This window comes from Lactuca saligna, chromosome 5 (genome assembly GCF_052625555.1).
Source record: "Lactuca saligna cultivar CGN05327 chromosome 5, ASM5262555v1, whole genome shotgun sequence".
Classification (NCBI taxonomy): domain Eukaryota; kingdom Viridiplantae; phylum Streptophyta; class Magnoliopsida; order Asterales; family Asteraceae; genus Lactuca; species Lactuca saligna.
Window position 1 is genome coordinate 262,913,052 of NC_136421.1, and position 21,743 is coordinate 262,934,794.

The window sequence follows — 21,743 nt, forward strand, 5'->3', positions numbered from 1 at the left end:
TAAAAAGGGATAAAGGTAGGTCAAAGTAATTACCATAATTATAGGAGTGTATTTTTAGAAATTATTTATCAAATTACTAAATTACCCTTATTTATTTATTTATTTATTTTTATTTTAAATTTTGATTGGCCCACATTTATGCATACAATAACAGAATAATTACTTTAAACACCTGAACATATATATATATATATATATATATATATATATACACACACACACACACATATATATATACATATATATAGGAGTAGGATCAAATGAGAACAACTAAAAGGTTGAGAGCGCGAGAACACATCTGAACCATTTAAAAAACTAAATCTAAGGCTATTATTGAATGGACCATTTATGTAAATTCTTAAAATTACATGAATTAAAGTGTAACTTTAAAACTGTCATAAGGGTAAAATGGTAATTGATTGTTTACATATGTTTAGCAATTCCTACAATCTCTCTCTCTCTCTCTCTCTCTCTCTCTCTCTCTCTCTCACTCTCACGTATCTCTCCTTCTATATCCCTGCTTCTGCATTTTTCACAACCCTAGGGCCTCCTCTCATTCCAGTCGCCGCTGGCGTGAAGAAGCAGCGAAGTTTTGCTCATCTCTTCCGGCTGTGAGGCGTGAGTCGTCGGTCTTGGTGGGTGCTTTGCTCCAGTCGATAGAAGATGAGCAGATGGGTTGTTCGGTGGTCACGCAGCCACGAGGAGGGGAGGCGATCAATCTTTGGGTGGGAGAAGCACCTCCGGTGCTTCACTGTTTCGCAGAGGAGAAAATGAAAACAACAATTGCGATTGGAGGGCGCTTCTTCTGTCTCGACTGGGATGAGGGAAGGGGTCTCGATAGGGCACTTGCTTTGATCGGTAATGATTCTCTTCTCTTTTCTTTTTATTTTGACTGTAAATCAATGAAGTTTAATAAATAGGTTTAGATGGGTGTTTGGGTTTGGTTGTTTGACAGAAATTGATAGATATGAAAAGAAGAACAACGAAAATGCCTTTTTCTTTGTTTGTTTTGATAGAAACTGATGAAGGTATGGATATTTGGGTGTTGATGTTTTACAGTGAATCGTGGGTTTTTGTTTCTTGATCATCCATATCTCACAAAAAGATTTTATAATTATACATATTGATTTTACCGTGGAGTGTTGATTTTGTTTGAGTGTTAATCTTTGCTTGAGTGTTCAGGAGGTAGAATGGTTGCAATGGGAGGACCAACTGGAAAATATTCTGAAGAACAGAGGCAAAGAAAGAAACACAATCCTAATTTTCGAATTTTGTGGTAATAATTTCTTGAAGGGGGTGCGTGAATAGTTGTATTTATTTATGAATAGCACGTATATTCATTTATGAATAACATTGTAATTATGTGTGAATGGTTGTATTCATTTATGAATAGCACGTATATTCATTTATGATAGAATATGTATTAATTTATAAATAACAGTGTATTCATTTGTGAATTGCAATGTATTCGTGTGTGAATGATTGTATTTATTTGTGAATAGTAGTGTATTCATGTGAATAAGTGTATTTATTTATGATTAGAAGTATTCATTTTATGAAAAAATGATAGTTTCTACATTATTTTTTATTTTCAATTTATGAAAAATGCATTGAATTATTTGTAATTTAATGTGTTTTCATTTATGATTGAAAGTGTATCGAATAAAACATATAACCAAAATTTTAAATAAAATTTTTAACTAATAAGTATTTAATAAAATGTAATTTGATATTTTGTATATTTTGTCTTTTTATGAAAATGTATGAATATGTTTTTAACAAATTTATTATTAGTAAACTTTATTTTCCCAAACAGTTTCATTCTTTTATTATTCTCTTTGTAAAAAGTAGTTTTCCTCGTAATATTTTCTCTTTGTTTTTGAGAAATTAAATATCTTTATATATTTATTTCTACTTTCTTCCTACCCTATCAAATGTTGATATGTGTTATATTTAATGATACACTTAATGAAATTGATAATATTTTAGTTCATTTATCACCGTTTTAATATGGATAATGGATAGTATGAATAAAATATAGGAAGATATTTAATTAGTAATACATTAAGGGAAATATTTTCATGTGTTTAAAGATACATATATATACATAATACATTAAACCACATTAACTAGTGTAATAAAACCATTTAAACTCATTGAAACTTTATTTTAATATTTCAACTCTTTATATTTCAATTAAAGTTAATTAGCATTAAATCACTACAACAACTCAAGGGTTTTTAGACATATGATAATTAATTGTTACTTGTTGTACTTAATTATATAATATTTAAATACTTAAATTAATGTAATTCAATTAAATGGATAATATGAAGTACTTAATTGTCTAGCAGTATATTACATCGGATCCTTTTTCTTGTGATTATAAAAACAATAATATGATATTTCCATCTTTTAAAATTTTCGTTATAACTAATTTTTGTCAGTTTGTTTTAAAGTAAAATTTAAAACAATATACTCTACATATGTTTTGGAAAATAATTATCTAATATGTTAGATAAAAGTTATTTGACAATACATAATTGGTGACTGTTTAATGTATTTTATTGTAGAAAATGTGTTTATATTCCATTCATTAGTATATAGTAAATTAACAGGTTTTAATATTATATCATTTAAACTAAGCATATAATTAAATGATTATGTCAAAAAAAACTTCAAGCTTACTGTTAAAAACTTAATTATAAACGTCTATTATTTTATGTATGTTATTTATATAAAAGAAATTATAAAAGAATATGAGTTATGATGTAAAACAAGATTATTTGAGCTGTATTGGTAAGATTTTTTAATATTTTATGAATTTTCTATGATATTATCTAAGTCCAATATTCAGTGATTTCAAATTTTCAATCGAATTAGCAAATCGATGGCTCCCACAACATATGGTTTTTTTTTTTTTTTTTTTTTTTTTTATCTTTTTGATTTTTTTTTAATTTTCATTATATCATTTTTATTACTGTTTAATGCCCACATGAAATTGCAAATATGAATTTTCATTGAAAATAGTTCTATAATCATAGAGCTTCATGTGGTTTTTTTAATTAATTCTAATTTTATTTTGAAAGCTAAACTTGGATTTGGTTGTGTAATTAAGATTTTAGTTTTTTGAAGATGAAAATGAAAAAAAAAAAAAAAGTAAAAATAAATTTATCTATTTACATTAACTTAATGGCTAAGCTTACAAATTAGACAATTTGAAAATAAAAACCATGTAAAATATAAAATTTTCATACATGATTAAAAGAATACAAAGTTTTAAAAACACTCATGTTTGGTTTTGATCTATTTGAATTTTAAATAATATAGACATGTCATGTTGTTTGTCGTGAAGTGCTTTAGAAATTTCCGTGGCGTTTTCCCTCGCATCGTTCTCCAAACACCCATTTTTCAATTGTTATGAGTTGCTTAATTTATTAATTTAAAAAATCAAATATTGAATGTTTGATTCGTAAAACTCTAAATGTACAACCATAATTTTTTTCTTGAAATTCAAAGAATGTGAAAGGAAAAGGGTAACATAAACCGAAACAAAGAAAGGAACCCAAGTAATTTATAGTCTTTCAAAATCTAGATTAATCGTACCACTTTTTAGTTCTTCTTAACATATTTCATCATTCAACTCTATTTTAGAGTTTATATGACTATCATGGATCTTTTTCTTCATCTTGAGACCATGGCTCAAAGTATATGTAATATAATACACCTACATACATTTTCCCTTTTTATTTACCACATCTCTTTTAATAATATTTTTTATTGAACATGTATGTCTATATAAACATTCTTTTCCATTTTCATGGATTCCTATAAGAATAACAAAAAGAGAAGATAGGAAAATGTGATAACAAAAGCATAGACGTAATGCTAATTAACCAAACAATTAAGTATGATAAGTTGAAAGGTCTTGGAAGTTTCAAATGCATATTGTTTTAGTTAATGGTTTATCTTGGATTACATAGATTTTGATAACATCTTTTATAAGATTTATGTATGCATTAAATGCATACCACAACAATCCAAAATAACAATATATCTTGCAAATTTAATTCTTTTGGTAATTATTATGTATGTTTAGAGTTTGTAACACTCTAAATTTTCAAACAAAATTTTTATTTTTAAATCACATAAAATTCAATATCACATTTCTCAAAAAACCACAAATGTATCGGTTGTCAAAACACAAAGCAACAAAATGTTTGATAATATCTCAGAATCCTTAAAAACATAATCTCGAACAGATGTGTACAATTAAGTCGACGCCTTCCCGCAATCCTGAGAGGTACTTGAAACACATATCAAACAACACTATAAGCACGAAGCTTAGTGAGTTCTCCAAAATGTCACATACACAAATAATAAGCCTCTCATGGTTATAGCTCGGCATGGACCCTCCGGTCATGCCTCTCGGTGAGGACCCTCCGGTCCAAACTCGGTAGGCACAACATAATATATATATATATATATATATATATATATATATATATATATATATATATATATATATATATATATATATATATATATAGCATAAATCACAAAGACAAAAGGCATAATATCACATAACTCAGTATAAGCACATAAGACCCTCCGTTCCATGACTCAAATAAGACTCTTCGACCGCATACACAAATAATAAGCCTCTCATGGTTATAGCTCAGCATGGACCCTCCGTTCATGCGTCTCGATGAGGACCTTCCGGTCCAAACTCAGTAGGCACAACATAATATATATATAACATAAATCACAAAGACAAAAGGCATAATATCACATAACTCAGTGTAAGCACATAAGACCCTCCGTTCGATGACTCAAATAAGACCCTCCAACCATACAATATTACCACTCTGGTAAGTATAGTGGGAAGAATCACCTCGTAAGTAAATAAGTAGGTCTCATACTCCACGAACGGTCTAGACTCCGCCAACATATCATAATCATCTCTAATTAACACTTTATAACCACAACCCTAAAAAGTCAATAGAAGTCAACACTCGAGTCAATAGTCCATGTTGACCCAACTCGTTGAGTGCATCCATGAGACTCGTCGAGTTCCTACATTTTCTCTGATGTATCAGGAAAATCCAACTCAAGTCATCAACTTGTCTCACCAACTCGGCGAGTTGTAACGCGTCCAGACTATTAGGGAAAACCCTAGCTAAATCGTCGAGTTGATTCAGCAACTCGTCGAGTCCCTTTAGCCTATTCTTTCATTCAGATGTTTTTAAGCAGAACTAAGGCCTCATATTCTAGATCTAAACTTTTAAGGATAAAGTATCATGTAAAGCTGCAATCTTTACGTCCATGGATGACATATAGTGCTCAAAATGCCAAAACAAAGTCTATAGAGGTTATAATGCATGAAAGTTGGCCAATAGCTTGATAAATCTTAAGTCTTTAGGCCCAAGGGACTTCATACTGTCCAGATCTGAAGTCTCAACTCCATGGCAAGCTCAAACAACTTAAGGACCCAAATAAAATATGGAAATGGCCATAAACTCCTAGTGAAGAGATCTAGCTAAACAATAATCAAGGTGATAGCTTTTTACCTCCAAATAGAAGCTAGCACTGAAAGAATACTGGATCCCAGGGCTTCTTCTCGTTCCAAGCATTTTGTTCTTCAATCTCCTTCCAAAAATGCACTAGAACACCCAATATTATCCTTTCTGTCTCCCACAGATGAATACAACTCTATTAGGGTTTCTGTCAGTGTGTCAAAATGTAACACCTGGTTCCTGGTATGTATTTTAACCTAAGTATTTTTGCATTTTTAGCTTGAAATCGGCGAGTTACAGGCCCAACTCGCCGAGTAGAGGCGAGATATCGAGCACGTTTGAGTTAGCGACTCAACGAGTCCATATCGTGGACTCGGCGAGTCTGCCTGTCTGGATGAGACCCTAACTTTAAGGGTTTGCACCCTATTTAAACCCCCTTATGCGCCCCAAGCTCGCCCCTTTCACTCTCAGAGCACCCTTTAACAAACCCTAACCCTCCCCTTTGTGATTTGAGTGTTTGTGTGCTTTTCCTTGAAGTTTGAAGAAGAGAAGGAAGGAAGGACCAAGGAGAAGGAGAAGAGCAAGGATCTAGAACTCAATCCAGAGTCCATTAAGGTATATTTCAGATCCATTCTGTTGCCATGATGATTTTCTTTAGAAAACCCCATTTAAGCCATCTTTACCCATTTCCTAGCTTGATTGTAATATACAGATCATATTGAGTGAACTGGCCATTGAATCTAGCTAGGTTTGAGCTTCAAGATCCCAAATCTACTGCCTTTATGGAGCCATATTGCATGAAAGCCCTAGATCTACTCTTTTAGTGTGTTTTGAGCCTTAAATTCATCATTGGTGTTTATCTACACGTAAAGTTGGAAACTTTACGTGTTAATCGAGCCCTAAGAACCCAGATCTATCGATGCAAAGCACTGGGTTCAAGCAGAATCGAGTATATAGTGATTGCATGCATGCGACTCGGCGAGTTGTTCTTCGGACTCGCCGATTCGAGTCGCGAGTCCTCGAGTTTTCCCCTTCTATGTATTATGCCGAGTGGAACCAATGAGTTTTAGGGGGACTCCGTGAATTGGAGATCGGACTCATCCATGGAGGAACTCGGCGAGTCAATGCCCTGACTCGGCGAGTCCAAGGCAATCTTCATATCTCAAGAACAGACTCGATGAGTTGTTCATACAACTCAGCGGGTCCCAGTAGGAGTGTTCATATGATGAAGGAGAACCCGACGAGTTGTTCATACAACTCGGCGAGTCGGATGCAGATTGACTAAGTGTTTGAATCAAAGAGGAACTCGTCGAGTCTATGCCAAAATTGACGAGTAGTAGCGAGCAGAATTGAGAAATGAGAGTAGGGACTCGACGAGTTGGTGGCCCAACTCGATGAGTTAGGTCAACTGTATGTTGACTTTGACCAAGAGGTTGAATTTGACCAGGGGTAAAATAGTCATTTTACCCTCAGTATAGTTATCAGTATTTGATTGAGTGTACTTATGGAAATTGTAGCCGGGGTGAAACCGGAGCAACATCAGACAGATTCCAGAGCAGTTCATTCTGCAGCTAGACTACGAGGTGAGTCTTCTTCTAGTAGGAACGGGTCTACAGCCACAATGTCGGCCCGTTTAGTTAGCAGTAGCTCCGGACCTCGGTCCGATGCAGTAGTTAGATTGCTTGATGTCTTTGTGATTCAAGTATGTTATGTATTATGTGTTCCGGACTTTGGTCCGATGCAGTATGCAGTATATGTGCTTATGCTAGTTGATATGTTTATGTTATGCCATGTTCTGCTCAGTCAGTTTTCAGACTTCGGTCCGATGTAGGGGACAAGGTCCCAGTCAGTTTCGAATTTCGATCCGATGCAGTTAGTTCCGGACTTCGGTCCGATGCAGGGGACAAGGTCCCAATTAGTTCCGGACTTCGGTCCGATGCAGTTAGTTTCGGACTTTGGTCTGATGCAGTGGGCAAGGCCCTAGTTAGTTCCAGACTGCGGTCCGATGTAGTTTCCGAACTTCGGTCCGATGCAGTGGGCAAGGCCCAGTATGTGTTTATATGTTATTGTATGGTATGTGGTAGTTTGGGGGAGCTCACTAAGCTTCGTGCTTACAGTTTTAGTTTTGGTTTCAGGTACTTCTGGAAGTAAAGAGAAGAGCTCGGGATGATGGCATCGCACGCACCACAACTTCAGTTTTTGTCGTGGGAGTTGATTTAGCTTTTCATTGACATGATTTGATACAGTCTTGATATAGTTTTCTTGTGATACTTTTTTATGGTTTTGATACATTGGCGTATGGGTTTTATTTTATGATTTTAGTCTTGATATAGTATTCATCTAATGATTTTAGTAATGATTAAACAAAAAATTTTACGTCGTAGTTTGGGATGTTACGCAAGATGATAAGGGGTTAGAAATGAATGTTTAAGGTCCTTTAAATAAGGTACAAACCTTGAAATTAGGTTTTTCACACTTAGCTCCTACTCGTCGAGTTGGGGTCCTCCAACTCGTCGAGTAGACTCTAAAATCATGTGGCCATTTTAACTCTCTACTCGGCAAGTTGGGGCCTCCAACTCTTCGAGTTGCTCTGACAACATGAATATAAATTAATTAAATATTATACATGGGAGTCAGGATGTTACAATTCCCCCCTCTAGAATCAGACTTCGCCCTCGAAGTCATCCACCGGAAACAACTTTGGGTACCACTTCGGACTCTGGCTCCCAACTCCACTCAGATCCCTTCCGATGCTGCCACTGAACCTGAACCAAGGGCACCTCTTTATTCCTTAAGACTTCCACCTTCCTATCCAAGATCGCTACTGGATTCTCAATGTAGTTCATGCGATCATCAACCTGAATGTCCTCTAAAGGGACCATTGTCGTCTCATCGGCTACACACTTCCTCAGCTGGGACACATGGAAGGTGTTATGAATCTGGCTCAACTTTGCAGGCAGCTCTAACCAATAAGCTACTGTACCCACTCGAGCAATCCTCTGAAAGGACCGATGTATCTAGGTCCTAGCTTGACCTGCTCCCTGAAGCGGATCACCCCTTTCCATGGGGATACCTTAAGGAGGACAAAATCTCTGACCTGAAACTCTAGCTCTGAAAGTCGCCGGTCTGCATAACTCTTCAGACGACTCTGGGTTGTTAGTAACCTCTCTCTGACCTGCTGTATTTGCTCTATTGTCTTGAGCACTATCTCAGTGCCCCCCATCACTCTCTTCCATACCTCTCCCTAACAAATGGGAGTCCGGCACCTCCTCCCGTATAAAATCTCAAAAGGAGGCATACCGATACTGGAGTGATGGTTGTTGTTGTATGAAAACTTAGCCAATGGCAAGTAAGTGTCCCAACTTCCACCAAAGTCCATAACACATGCGTGTAGCATGTCCTTGAGCATCTGAATCGTCCGCTCGCTCTACCCGTCCGTCTGTGGGTGATATGCGGTACTGAAATGCAACCGGGTACCCAACTCCTCATGAAATTTCTTCCAGAACCTAAAAGTAAAACGCACATCCCGATCTGACACTATCGATGTTGGCACCCCATTTCGTGCCACCACATTTCAAACATAGATCTCGGCCAATTTCTCTACAAAAGAGCTCTCACTTATAGCCAGAAAGTGATCACTCTTCGTCAACCGATGTACAATCACCCATATCGCATCGACACCTCGTACGGTCCTCGGTCATTTGGTAATAAAATCTATGGATATATATTCCCAATTCCACAGGGGTATCACTAAAGGCTGCAATTGGCCATGAGGATGTTGGTGCTCCACCTTGACATGACGACAGGTCAAGCATCTCTCGACTACCCATGCCACATCTCTCTTCATACAGGGCCACCAATAATCCCTTTTCAAGTCCAAATACATCTTGGTGTCCCCCGGATGGATCGAGAATCTCGAACTATGGGCCTCCTCCATCAAAATACGTCGAGCTCCACCCGTATATGGCACTCATATCCACCCGCAGAAGATCATAAGCCCCCGACTAACCGTCTCAAATTCATAAATCAGCCCGATCACCCGTTGTCTTTTACGGTTCTCTGGTCTCATGGCCACAACCCGAGCCTCTCAGATGGTATCTAAGACTGGAGTCATCACTGTCATCCTAATGCACATGTCTCGAATCAGAGCACTCACTGCTCTACGCCTTAAGGCATCGGCTACCACATTAGCCTTGCCAGGGTAATACAAAATCTCACAGTCATAGTCTTTCACTACATCCAACCACATCCTCTATCTCATATTTAGGTTGGGCTGATCCATAAGGTACTTCAGGCTCTTATGGTCTGTGCATATGGTACACCGGACACCATAAAGATAGTGGCGCCAAATCTTGAGGGCGAACACCACTGGCTCCAACTCCAAATCGTGGGTGGGATACCTTATCTCGTGAGGCTTCAGCTACCTCGAGGTATAAGCTATCACATATCCCATCTGCATTAACATGGCACCTATCATTGATATAGATGCATCACATTAGACAATGAAGTCCTCCACTCCCTCAGGAAGGGCTAACACTAGAGCTTCGCACAATCTTTAGCGAAGAATCTCGAATGAAGCCTGCTACTTGGGCCCCCAAACAACAGTAAAACCCTTCCTGGTCAATATGGTGAGAGGAACGAAAATCTTTGAGAAATCTTTGATAAACCTCCGGTAGTAGCTTGTTAGGCCCAGAAAACTCCTGATCTTAGATAGGGATCTCAGCAACTCCCATTGCATAAATGCCTCAATCTTGGCCAGGTCGACCAAAATCTCATTCTGGTTAACGAGGTGTCCTAAGAACTGGACCTCTCGTAACCAAAAATCACACTTAGAGAATTTGGCATAAAGCCTCTCCATCCTCAATACTCTAAGAATCTCCCGAAGACACTCCTCATGTTGTTGCTTAGACCTCAAGTACACCAAAATGTCATCGATGAACACAATCACCGACCTGTCCAACATGGTCCTGCACACCCGGTTCATGAGGTCCACGAATGCTGACGGTGCATTGGTGAGTCCGAAAGGCATCACCACAAACTTGTAGTGCCCATAACGAGTCCTAAAGGTCGTCTATCGGATATCCTCCTCGCAAACTCTCATTTGATGATACCCAGATCTTAAATCAATCTTGGAAAACCAAGATGCCCCCTACAACTGATTAAATAAATCGTATATCCTCGGTGGTGGATAATAGTTCTTGACCGTCAGCTTGTTCAACTCCCAGTAGTCGATCCACATCCGGTGTGGACCATCCTTTTTTTGACAAAAAGGATCGGCGCTCACCACTGTGAGCTACTCGGTCTAATAAAACCCTTCCCCAGCAGCTCTTGGAGTTGCGAGGATAACTCCTGCATCTCCAACGACACAGAGCGATATGGTGCCTTGGCAATAGGCATCGTACCCATAATCAAATCAATATGGAACTCCACTTGCCTCTCGGGAGGCACACCCGATAATTCCTCAGGGAAAACATCTGAGAACTCACACACTACCAGAACATCGGAGATAGAACTCAGCCTCTCAGTGGCGACTCTCGTATCTATCACATATGCTATCAAGCCCATGCACCCTTGCTGTAGACTCTGTTTCGCCCTGGCGGAAGAGCAGAAAGTTGATCCAAATCTGTTTCCCTCGCCATACACAGTAAGTACTCCCCCACTAAGGTCTCATATGGTCACCATATGACACTCACAATCAACACATATCCAAACCGGTTGAACCAATCCATGCCCACTATGAAACAAACATCATCGGTCGCTATCGGCACCAGATCTATCAGAAACTCAACACCGAAAATCTCTAATACACATCCCCAGAATAAATTAGTGGCAAAAACCGCATACACGTCGGCTATAGAAACCCTCAATGGTCAACTCAACGCCTCGTATCTGACATTAATGTGATGACTAAAGGATAAAGACACGAATCGACTCGCACCCGAGTCAAATAACACCAAAGGAGGCACAGAACTCACAAGAAAAGTACCTATATACAACACAGTATAAGCATAAACAAATCTCAAAATAACATAATTATGGAGATACGTACCAGCAACAACATCAGGTGCTGCGCAAACCTCCTCCGCAGTCAACTAGAATGCTCTCCCACGAGCTCTCAGAGGCTCGACCTTCCCCGGCTGACCATCAGTAACATGTAAAGCAGTAGAAGCAGAATCCTGGGCTAATCCCTGAGTGATTTGAGGACACTTAGCCTTCCGGTGGCCCATTTGGTTGCAGTGAAAGCAAACCGAAAATCCCTTGGGGGCAGTCCCTTGCCATATGCCCCTCCTTACCAAATTTATATCAAATCCCCGCTCGACAAGACCCCTTATGACTCTTGTCGCACTTGCCACAAGTGCGTCCCTTCTGGCCTCCAGCTCTTGAATCAGCGGGCTTATCCCGCTTCGTCGCCTACTCCGACTGTACTGGTCTCCTGTCTCTCCCCTGATGTTCTCCCTCATCCCTGGTCTAAATCTCTAGCTCAATCTCTCTCCTCCTACAATTGGTCTAAAACTCAGCCAATGTCTGATATTACGAGTTTGCCACGAACTCCTGAATATCCCTCCTTAAAATGCTCAATTATCGGCTCACATGTGCCTGCTCAGTAGACACACTCTCAGTGCAGGACAACGCCCTCCCATGAAACATCATCATAATCTCGTTCACTGATTATTTCTTCTGCTTGAGAGACAGAAACTCCTGGGCCGAACGTTCCCTCTCCACCTGGGGAGCATACTCATCTCTGAACAGCTGGGTAAACCTCTCCTAAGTCACTGCTGCATGATCTGTAGGAGTGAAATCAGTCGTCACGAACTTCCACCTGTACTTCGCTCCCAAGCGAAGTTGGTTCAGTGCAAACCGAACTCTCAAGTGCTCCGGGCATGAACATGTATAGAAACACCCCTCAATGTCGAAGATCCACCTCATGGCAGAAATCGAGTCATGGGTCCCATCAAACTCTAGTGGCTTCATGTTTCTGAACTACCGGAACAACAACGAGTCACCCCCCCTGTGGCCTAGCAACAACTATGGTCGCGGTGGCTGCGACAACAGCAAGCTCCATGACAGCAACATATCGCTCATTAAACATCTCAATCAGGATGGTCTTAATAGACCCGAACATCTCTGGTACAGCCTCTCTGATAGCTACGTCCACCTCCTCCGTAATGATCCTGCAGATCTCCTCGTCACTGGTACCACTGCCCCCGGGATTGTTGCGGGTAATCACCATATTGTCTCACAAACGCAAACACAAAACCATCAGAGACTAGCTCAAACACACACACAATTACCCACCCTTACAAGCTCCTTAGAATCCTAAGCTTCTTACTTGGTTCGCATATAGATCCAGTGCTTTCAATAATACAGTCCCAATACTACCTTCCACACCAACCTATAGTCGTCTCAAGTCCTCCTCCTAGGATCCTAGTTCACAAGTACTCTATCCCTCACGGATATCAAACTACTCTCTCAGTATACTCCTCAAATGATCATCTAGTTATCTCTCCTAGATTACTCCTCGACTCAAAACTCTCTCTAAAGATTCCTGCTAGGTACTCCTACTCAACACATACACAGAGCAAATAGCAAATAATATCAATCAATAGCATCCCCTAGGCTAAGGCATCATGAATCAAGAAACTCTAGCTCTAATTTATGAATACCTAGCTTATCCTCTAGCATGAAGCTCTAATATCTCATAATATAAAAAAAGTAATGGTATTTTGGGAAATCACCGTTCGGGCTCTGGTTGATTGTACACACTGCTCCGTCTCGTTTTCTCTTTAAAACGCTTACTCGTTTTAGAAAAATCATTTCCTTTTAGAAAAAAATCCTCAAATCCTTAGTTTGAGTCCAGACATACCCGAGAGTACATCTGAATCCCTCAAAGCAAGGCTCTGATATCAACTTGTGACACTCTAAATTTTCAAACAAATTTTTTAATTTTAAATTACATAAAACTCAATATCATAGTTCTCAAAAAACCACAAATGTATCAGTTATCAAAACATAAAGCAACAAAATGTTTGATAATATCTTAGAATCCTCAAAACATAATCTCGAACAGATGTGTACAATCAATTTGATGCCTTCCCGCGATCCTGAGAGGTACATGAAACACATATCCACAACACTGTAAGCACAAAGCTCAGTGAGTTCTCCAAAATACCACACACACAAATAATAAGCCTCTCATGGCTATAGCTCGGCATGGACCCTCCGGTATCACAGCTCAGTATGGACCCTCCGGTCATGTGTCTCAGTGAAGACCCTCTAGTCTCACAGCTCGGGTTGGACCCTCTAGTCCTGTATCTCGGTTTGGACCCTCCGATCCTAACTCAGTAGGCACAACATAATATATATAGCATAAATCACAAAGTCAAAAGGCATAATATCACATAACTCAGTATAAGCACATAAGACACTCTGATCGATGACTAAAATAAGACCCTCTGGTCACACAGTATTACCACTCAGGTAAGTATAGTGAGAAAACTCCCTCATAAGTAAGGAAGTAGATCCCGTACTCCATGAACGGTCTAGACTCCGCCTACATATCATAATCATCTCTAATTAACACTTTATAACCACAACCCTAAAAGGTCAACGGAAGTCAACACTCGTGTCAACAGTCCATTTTGACCCAACTCATCGAGTGCATCTATGCGACTCGTCGAATTCCTTCATTTTCTCTAAAGTATCGGGAAAATCCAACTCAACTCGTTGAGTTGTCTCACCAACTCGCCATTTTCTCTGAAGTATCGGGAAAATACAACAACCTTGCTTTCTATTTATAGGGGCTGAAACTCGACATTCACACTGTGAACCTGATGTTCACGTCGTGACCCATGGATGAATCACCTCATAGGCTTGTCATATGCGTTCTAGCTTCGAAAGGTGTCAGGATGACATTTCAAGTCATGAATTAAATATTCACGTCGTGAACTCTTAACACAACACACTTGTAGGCCTGGCACGTGTTTTCTAGCCTCGATTAGTGTCTTTGACTAGTTTCACATCGTTAATCTCATGTCCACGTCGTGAATCCAGTCAAATTAGGGTTTCTAACATGTGTCATGCTCTCAGACAACTGTATCTTCGGAATGCCATAAATTTTGCATACGAACTCCGTTTTTGACGTTCTTTATATCCAGGCGTATGTGGAGATGTACTCTACAAATTTCTTTTAGGTCACTAAGGCTAAAAAGTACTTTGTCATAAACTCACTTTTTATGATTCCCGATGTCGTATCAGTTTTGTCGCGAAACTTCGACAGGTCATAATTTCTTCGTTATAACTTCGATTTATGCGTTCGTTATATGTATGAAAAACTTGTGACATATACTAAAACTTAGATAAGATTATTTATTCTAAGTATTCATCTATCAAAAAGTCATTTTTTACGCTTATCGTCTCTAAATTGACTAGCCCGGATCTGCAGACGTTACACCGAGTTGCAACGCATCCAGACTATCGGGGGAAATCCTAGAAAACTCGTCGAGTTGGCTCATCAACTCGTTGAGTACCTTTAGCCCATTCTCTCATTCAGACATTTTTAAGCAGAACTAAGGCTTCATACTCTAGATCTAGCCTTCTAAGGCTAAAGTATCACGTAAAGTTGCAAGCTTTACGTCCATGCATGGCTTCTAGGGCTCATAATGCCAAAACAAGATTTATTGAGGGTTTAATGCATGAAATCTAGACAATAGCTTGATAAAGCATGAATCTTTAGGCCCTAAGGACCTCATATTGTCCAGATCTAAAGTCTCAACTCCATGGCAAGCTCAAACAACTTAAGGACCCAAAGAAAAGATGGAAATGGCCATAAACTCTTAGTGAAGAGATCTAACCAAACAATAATCAAGGTGATAGCTTTTTACCTCCAAATAGAAGTTAGTACTGAAAGAACACCGGATCCAAGGGCTTCTTCTCGTTCCAAGCCTTTTGCTCTTTAACCTCCTTCCAAAAATACACTAGAACATACAATCTTAGCCTTTCTCTCTCTCTCTCTCTCTCTCTCTATCTATCTATCTATCTATCTATCTCTCTATCTCTCTCTCTCTCTCAGATGAATACAGCTCGATTAGGGTTTCTCTCAGTATGTCAAGATGATAAGGGAGGCAGAAATGAAGGCTTAAGGTCCTTTAAATAGGGTACAAACCCTAAAAATTATGGTTTTCAAACTCAAGCTCCTACTCATCGAGTTGGGGGCCTCCATCTCGCCGAGTAGACACTAAAATCATGCAGCCATTTTAACTCTTTACTCGTCAAGTTGGGGCTTCCAACTCGTCGAGTTGCTCTAACAACATGAATATAAATTAATTAAATATTATACTTGGGAGTCGGGATGTTACAAAGTTGTAGAAAGTTGTAGAGTTTGTGGGAAGTGATTCGTACACAACAATTTTTCTCCAAACACAACAATTTGTTATCTATAGAGTTGTACAATACAATATTTTAAAACACAATTTGTTATGTACGGAGAAAAATTGTTGTCTACGAGACAGTTTCCTCTATAAATAAATAGATGCAATCAATAAGGTAGTTGGAAAAAGGTTGACTATTTTTGTAAAAATACATTAAAGAAGCTTATATATATATATATATATATATATATATATATATATATATATATATATATATATATATATATATATATATATATATATATATATATATATATATATATATATATATATATATATATATATGAGTAAATTGCAAAAATGGTCCCTATGGTTTGGGGTAATTTGCATGTTTGGTCCCTAACTTATTTTTTTAACTTAGAAGGTCCCTACTGTTTGTTTTTGTTACGCGCTTGGTCCCTACCATTTGTTTTTGTTACACTCTTGGTCCCTATCTTACCTAAAAAACTATTATTTAAATAGGAAAAAAATAGTGGGATAAGCAATGTAAGGTTAGAGGGGTGGGGTTAGGAGAGTGTTTATTTAAATAAATTAGAAAATCAAGGAAAAATAGTTTTTTTTATGTAAAACAGAGACCAAACGTGTAACAAAAATAAACAGTAGGGACCTTCCAAGTTAAAAAAATAAGTCAGGAACTAAACATGCAAATTACCCTAAACCATAGGGACCATTCGTTTAATTTACTCTCTCTCTCTCTCACTCTCTCTCTCTCTCTCTCTATATATATATATATATATATATATATATATATATATATATATATATATATATATATATATAAACAAAACAATCAAGTATGATAAGTTGAAAGGTATTGGAAGTTTCAAATGAATGTTGTTTAAGATATGGGTCTATCTTGGATTACAAAGATTTGGATACCCTCCTTTACAAGATATATATATATATATATATATATATATATATATATATATATATATATGCGCTTAGATTATTCGATTCTAACTAATTATTGTGCGGATATCGTATGCTATGAGAATTACTAAGAGAATAAATTGTTTAGCAATGCGAATACGTTCAACCTTATAAAAATATCGTCATTTCCATGCATTCTCGCTAATTATTATTTATTTTTGTTCTCACGCATCGTTTTTCACTCATTTTCATTCTGACAGAATACAACCCAATAAACATTCTGTCAGAAATGAGAATAATAATAATAAATGTATAATATTCTTATAGACGATTTAATTAGTGAGAATTTGTGTTAATGACAATAGTTATGTAAGATTGAACATATTTATATTATCAAGCAACATATTTTCTTTATCATTCTCATAGCATACGATATCTGCATAATAATTAGTTAGAATACTTGAACCTATCTCTCTCTTTCCCTCTCTCTCTCTCTCTTTTTCTCTCTCTCTCCCCCTATATATATATATATATATATATATATATATATATATATATATATATATATATATATATATATATATATATATATATATATATATATATATATATATATATATATGCTTTAAATGTATACAACAACAATCCAAAATAACAATATATCTACAAACTTAATTCTTTTGGTAATTATTATGTATGTTTATAGTTATAGAAAGCTATAAAGTTTGTTATTTATAGAGTTGTACAATACAATATTTTAAAACAAAATTTGTTGTGTACTTATAAATAGATGCAATCAATAAGGTGGTTGGAAAAAGGTTGACTATTTTTGTAAAAATACATTAAAGAAGCTTATTCATATATATATATATATATATATATATATATATATATATATATATATATATATATATATATATATATATATATGAATAAGCTTCTTTAATGTATTTTTACAAAAATAGTCAACTTTTTTCCAACCAAAGGTTGACTATTTTTGTAAAAATACATTAAAGAAGCTTATTCATATATATATATATATATATATATATATATATATATATATATATATATATATATATATATATTTTAAATGTATACCACAACAATCCAAAATAACAATATATCTACAAACTTAATTCTTTTAGTAATTATTATGTATGTTTATAGTTATAGAAAGCTATAAAGTTTGTCATTTATAAAGTTGTACAATATAATATTTTAAAAGAAAATTTGTTGTATATTTATAAATAGATGCAATCAATAAGGTGGTTGGAAAAATGTTGACTATTTTTGTAGAAATACATTAAAGAAACTTTTATATATATATATATATATATATATATATATATATATATATATATATATATATATATATATATATATATATATATATATATATATATATATATATACTTGCACCATTTCATGTTCATTGATTTCCATTTGTACCATGGCCTTCAAGTTGATAATATTTGCTCTATTGCTCATAACACCCATACCGATAGTCACATCACAAAAAACAAACATTCCTAAAAGTCGTCCGATAAAAACTATTCGGGTTCGAGCTTCATGTTTTTCTTATATCTCTATAGCATAATACTAAAGAAATTGTTTGATATGTATATGTTTTTTCGATTTGTAAGTATATATTGACTTACGATGCTATATTATTGGTATATGCTACTCTATAAAATATACTTACACAACACCTTTTTGTCATAGATAAATGCCCTTTGGAATGTTGATTTCTTTTGAAAACTGATTAAAAATATTTGCGTAGGTTAAAAACGGAGACATTATTGATTGTGTTGATATCTACAAGCAACCGGCATTTGAGCATCCAGCTCTAAAGAATCATATCATTCAGGTATTGTTTTTTCTTTTCATCTTTTAAATAGTTGAGTTATTATTTTCTATTATTTTTGTTGACACTTCCCTCTAAAAATCCAATGTACTTGTAAAATTAAACAATTTTCTAAAGGATCCACAACCCAAATAAAATAAAGGTTAATAAGAGTGGAGGAGATAAGAGATGATGCCATATTAAATAAGAGCTGATTGCATTATAAGTTAACGATGTGGATGTTGAAATCAATAAAGATTTCAATTTGTATTGAATGGTTAAATGGAAAAAGTATGATTCTCATTTTTAATTAAATGATTAAAACACTATTCTCATTTGAAATCTACTAAATTTTTAAATATTGAATACATTATAGGTGGGAGTTACACTTCATAGAATGGATTTTGGACTTGCATTAATTTTTTCTATTACAATGACCGTCCAATCCCTTGTATTATAACATAAACTTATTAACAAACACAACACTTGTGTGGTACCCTTGAAATTGCAAAAAATATTCTAGACAAACAAAAACTTTGTTTTTAATTTTTATTTTAATTGTTTCTAATTTTAAATAATAATTAAATAATACTAATATATAAAATTTTGTTATTCAAAAGATTATCAACTATATCAATAATTAACTAAGAATGAATATGGTAATCTTTAGTTAATAAATATACGCATATGCCTATCAGATGAAGTCGAATCATCTTCATTCAACAACAGATCAAACGAGGACATCTCCCAAGGTACCATCACAAATGTGGCAACAATATGGAAGTTGTCCAAACGGAACAATCCCAATTCGAAGAACATCAATTAGCCATCCAACTAACGTTCATCCCAGCAAGGTTATCGTAACCCCACATCACTCGGTAACTAATCCACCGCCTCCATCTTCTTTTGATTAACCACATATATACATACATATAACATATATACATATAACCTGTATCTATATTCTATAGTTTTCAGTGGTGTTAACCGAAGGATTCAGTTACTCAGGAGCTAAAGCAAACATCAGAGTATGGAAACCATACGTCGAGTCTGACAATGACTACAGTAGCTCCAAAGTTATGCTAAGGAATGGCCCTTTACAAACCTTCGATACCGCAGAAGCTGGATGGGCAGTTAGTATTATATTAACTACATATACAAAGACTATTTGTTAATACTTTATTCCATTGAGTTGATAATAAGGTGGTGTTTATGAATAATTTCAGGTAAACCCAAAAGTATACAATGACAACAACGCCCACTTATTTACATATTGGACAGTAAGTTCCAAAACACTAATCATAAGCAATTTGTATCTTGCTAAGCTACCATGTTTTTAATTAATTAACATATGTTATACAGACCGATGGTATGAAAAATACAGGGTGCTTTGATCTCACTTGTCCTGGATTCGTTCAGACATCACGTGAGGTCGTTCTTGGAGGGGATATTAGTGACTTATATGGATCTGACATCACAATTCAAATATCCAAGGTTAGTAAAAATCATCTCTTTTATCTATAGTCAATGATTCCTAATATCCTATAGTTCTTACATGCATGTAGGATCCATACACATCGAACTGGTTTTTAAGATACAACGACAAGGAAGTAGGGTATTGGCCAGGGGAAATCTTTCCGATACTGAGACATCAAGCAAACTTGGTCCAATGGGGAGGTGAAGTCTCGAGCCCGAATGTTGGAACCCACCCACATACAGCAACAGCCATGGGCAGTGGAAAGTATGCTGATTTCATATTTGGGAGTTCAGGAACGATAAAAGGGATGTTGATTGAAGAAAATTCGAATCCTCTAAAGCCACCAGAAAATCTTTACCCTAGCTCCGATGAGTGGGACTGCTATGATGCGTACCTCTTGAAAGAATACGTTAAGGAGCCATCGTTCTTTTATGGAGGTCCAGGTAGTCGTGACAATCCAAGGTGCCAATAAATTAATGGCAGTTGTCAGTTGTAGAATAAATGTTATGAGTATGTTGTTATTTATAATACTAAGATTCTGGCTTTTACAAAAAGATTGGTGTGGGTCATATATACATGAATATCGGCACGTTGCCCATGAATATAGTTAAATAGTCAAAATTACATAAAATATACTTTGGTTTAAAATATATTGATGTAAAATATATACATCAATTAGTTAATGTTTAAACATTACAGTAATTAATAGTTGATGTAAAATATTATCATTATTGGAATAATATAATAATATAGACAACTATTAAAGTTAATGTTTAAACATTATAATAATTAATAGTTAATGCATACATAGAATAATAAAATCTATGTATGTTTTTATCTTATAATATAGTTTTATTCTTATAGTAAAATTAAATAAAAAATAATATCAAAGTTGTTAAAAAAATTTTACATTAATTATTAAGAGTCAATGAATGATATTTATAGTGATTAATTTATTGGAATAATATAATAACATATACAACTATTAAAGTTAATGTTTAAACATTATAATAATTAATAGTTAATGCATAATAAAATCTATGTATGTTTTTATCTTATAATATAGTTTTATTCTTATAGTAAAATTAAATAAAAAATAATATCAAAGTTGTTAAAAAAAATTTACATTAATTATTAAGAGTCAATGAATGATATTTATAGTGATTAATTTGAGTTTTTAAATAATAATATATAACTAATACTTATATAGACATAAAATAATATAAAGTAATGTGAATGATATTTATAGTGATTAATTTGAGTTTTTAAATAATAATAAATATGAGGTTAGTGGTGAAAATATCTTTTCTAGAACTATTATATATGATGATTTTAAATCATGAGACCCGTTTAAAAAAAAAATAATAATAATTTTATATAATAATGAATCAGCAGTTATAGAAGTTCGTCAAGTATATTATACAAAAAATTTACTGAACACATTTATTTGGATAAGCTCTACAAGAAAATTTGACTATTTTTATTGATGTATGTTTATATAATTATTTTTTTGAACGACATGGTTATATAATTATAACTATTAAATGTTCTACTATGATCATTAAACAATTAACTAAGTCGTAGAACATTTACTGTCCGTAGAA

At 35.3% G+C, this 21,743-nt stretch overlaps 1 protein-coding gene across 1 annotated transcript; it reads left to right on the forward strand.

The window, feature by feature from the left end:
- The first annotated feature begins 671 nt into the window (after positions 1–671).
- Positions 672–20,611, forward strand: LOC145046602 (protein neprosin-like). Its single transcript, XM_078994889.1, has 9 exons — positions 672–858; positions 1,017–1,069; positions 1,183–1,296; positions 18,600–18,686; positions 19,361–19,540; positions 19,634–19,795; positions 19,889–19,942; positions 20,025–20,156; positions 20,228–20,611. Exons 1-9 carry the CDS (start codon positions 672–674, stop codon positions 20,609–20,611), a joined length of 1,353 nt encoding a protein of 450 aa, XP_078851015.1.
- Positions 20,612–21,743: the final 1,132 nt, after the last annotated feature.

Coding starts and splice junctions, on each gene's coding strand:
- LOC145046602 (XM_078994889.1), top strand. CDS start 672: ATGGGTTGTTCGGTGGTCACGCAGCCACGAGGAGGGGAGGCGATCAAT. Junction 859..1,016: donor TAGGGCACTTGCTTTGATCG/GTAATGATTCTC, acceptor TTGTTTTGATAG/AAACTGATGAAGGTATGGAT. Junction 19,943..20,024: donor ACTTATTTACATATTGGACA/GTAAGTTCCAAA, acceptor TATGTTATACAG/ACCGATGGTATGAAAAATAC.